The 1,137-nt window shown below is 45.1% G+C and overlaps 1 protein-coding gene across 1 annotated transcript; it reads left to right on the forward strand.

Moving 5' to 3' along the window:
• The first annotated feature begins 207 nt into the window (after positions 1-207).
• On the forward strand, positions 208-1,137 carry LOC132688644 (olfactory receptor 1A1-like). The gene has a single exon (XM_060647856.2). The coding sequence runs from the start codon at positions 208-210 to the stop codon at positions 1,135-1,137; it is 930 nt and encodes a 309-aa protein (XP_060503839.1).

Below are 1,137 nucleotides of genomic sequence, written 5' to 3' on the forward strand. Positions count from 1 at the left end.
AAGCCTAACAAACTTTCTAACACAGAGAAATTATGTCCAGTGACAAACAGGGATTTTCCCTGCAACGTATTGGCTATCTATGCATTTAGTAAACCCAAGTATAGACACAGCAACCACAGAAGTTAAAAATGTTGGTTTAGAATATCATTACATACAATAAATTTACTAATAATGCTGGATTCCTCTTCCCTTTCTGCTGAAGGATCCATGAGAGGAGACAACCAGTCCTTTGCCCTTGGTTTCATTCTCCTGGGACTTACTGGTCAGCAACAACAGGAAGATTTCTTCTTCATCCTCTTCCTCTTCATTTACCCCATCACATTGATTGGAAACCTGCTCATCATCTTGGCCATTCGCTCTGACATTCACCTTCACAACCCCATGTATTTTTTCCTTGCCAACCTCTCCTTTGTTGACATCTTATTCTCCTCTGTAACCATCCCCAAGATGCTAGCCAACCATGTCTTGGGCAGCAAAGCCATCTCCTTTGGAGGATGTCTAACACAGATGTATTTCATGATTGACATGTCTAACACAGATAGCTATATCCTGGCTGTGATGGCATATGATCGTGCCGTGGCCATCAGCCGCCCACTTCGTTACACAACAATTATGAGCCCACGGATTTGTGTCTTGCTGGTTGTTGGGTCTTGGGTGGTTGGAAACGCCAATGCCCTCCCCCACACTCTGCTCACAGCTAGTCTGTCTTTCTGTGGCAACCAGGAAGTAGCCAACTTCTACTGTGACACTGCCTCTTTACTCAAGCTGTCCTGTTCTGACATTCACTTTAATGTGAAGATGATGTACCTAGGGGTTGGTATTTTCTCTGTGCCACTACTATGCATCATCATCTCCTACATCCGGGTCTTTTCCACAGTCTTACGGGTTCCATCCACCAAGGGTGTGCTCAAAGCCTTCTCCACCTGTGGCTCCCACCTCACTGTTGTTTCTCTGTATTATGGGACAGTCATGGGCATGTATTTCCGCCCTCTGACTAGTTATAGCCTGAAGGACGCAGTGATAACTGTGATGTACATTGCAGTGACCCCAATGCTAAATCCTTTCATCTACAGTCTGAGAAACCGAGACATGAAGGCGGCCCTGGGAAAACTCTTCAGCAAAAGACTCTCTTCATAA

The sequence above is a fragment of the Panthera onca genome, chromosome E1 (genome assembly GCF_046562875.1).
Source record: "Panthera onca isolate mPanOnc1 chromosome E1, mPanOnc1 haplotype 2, whole genome shotgun sequence".
Lineage (NCBI taxonomy): Eukaryota > Metazoa > Chordata > Mammalia > Carnivora > Felidae > Panthera > Panthera onca.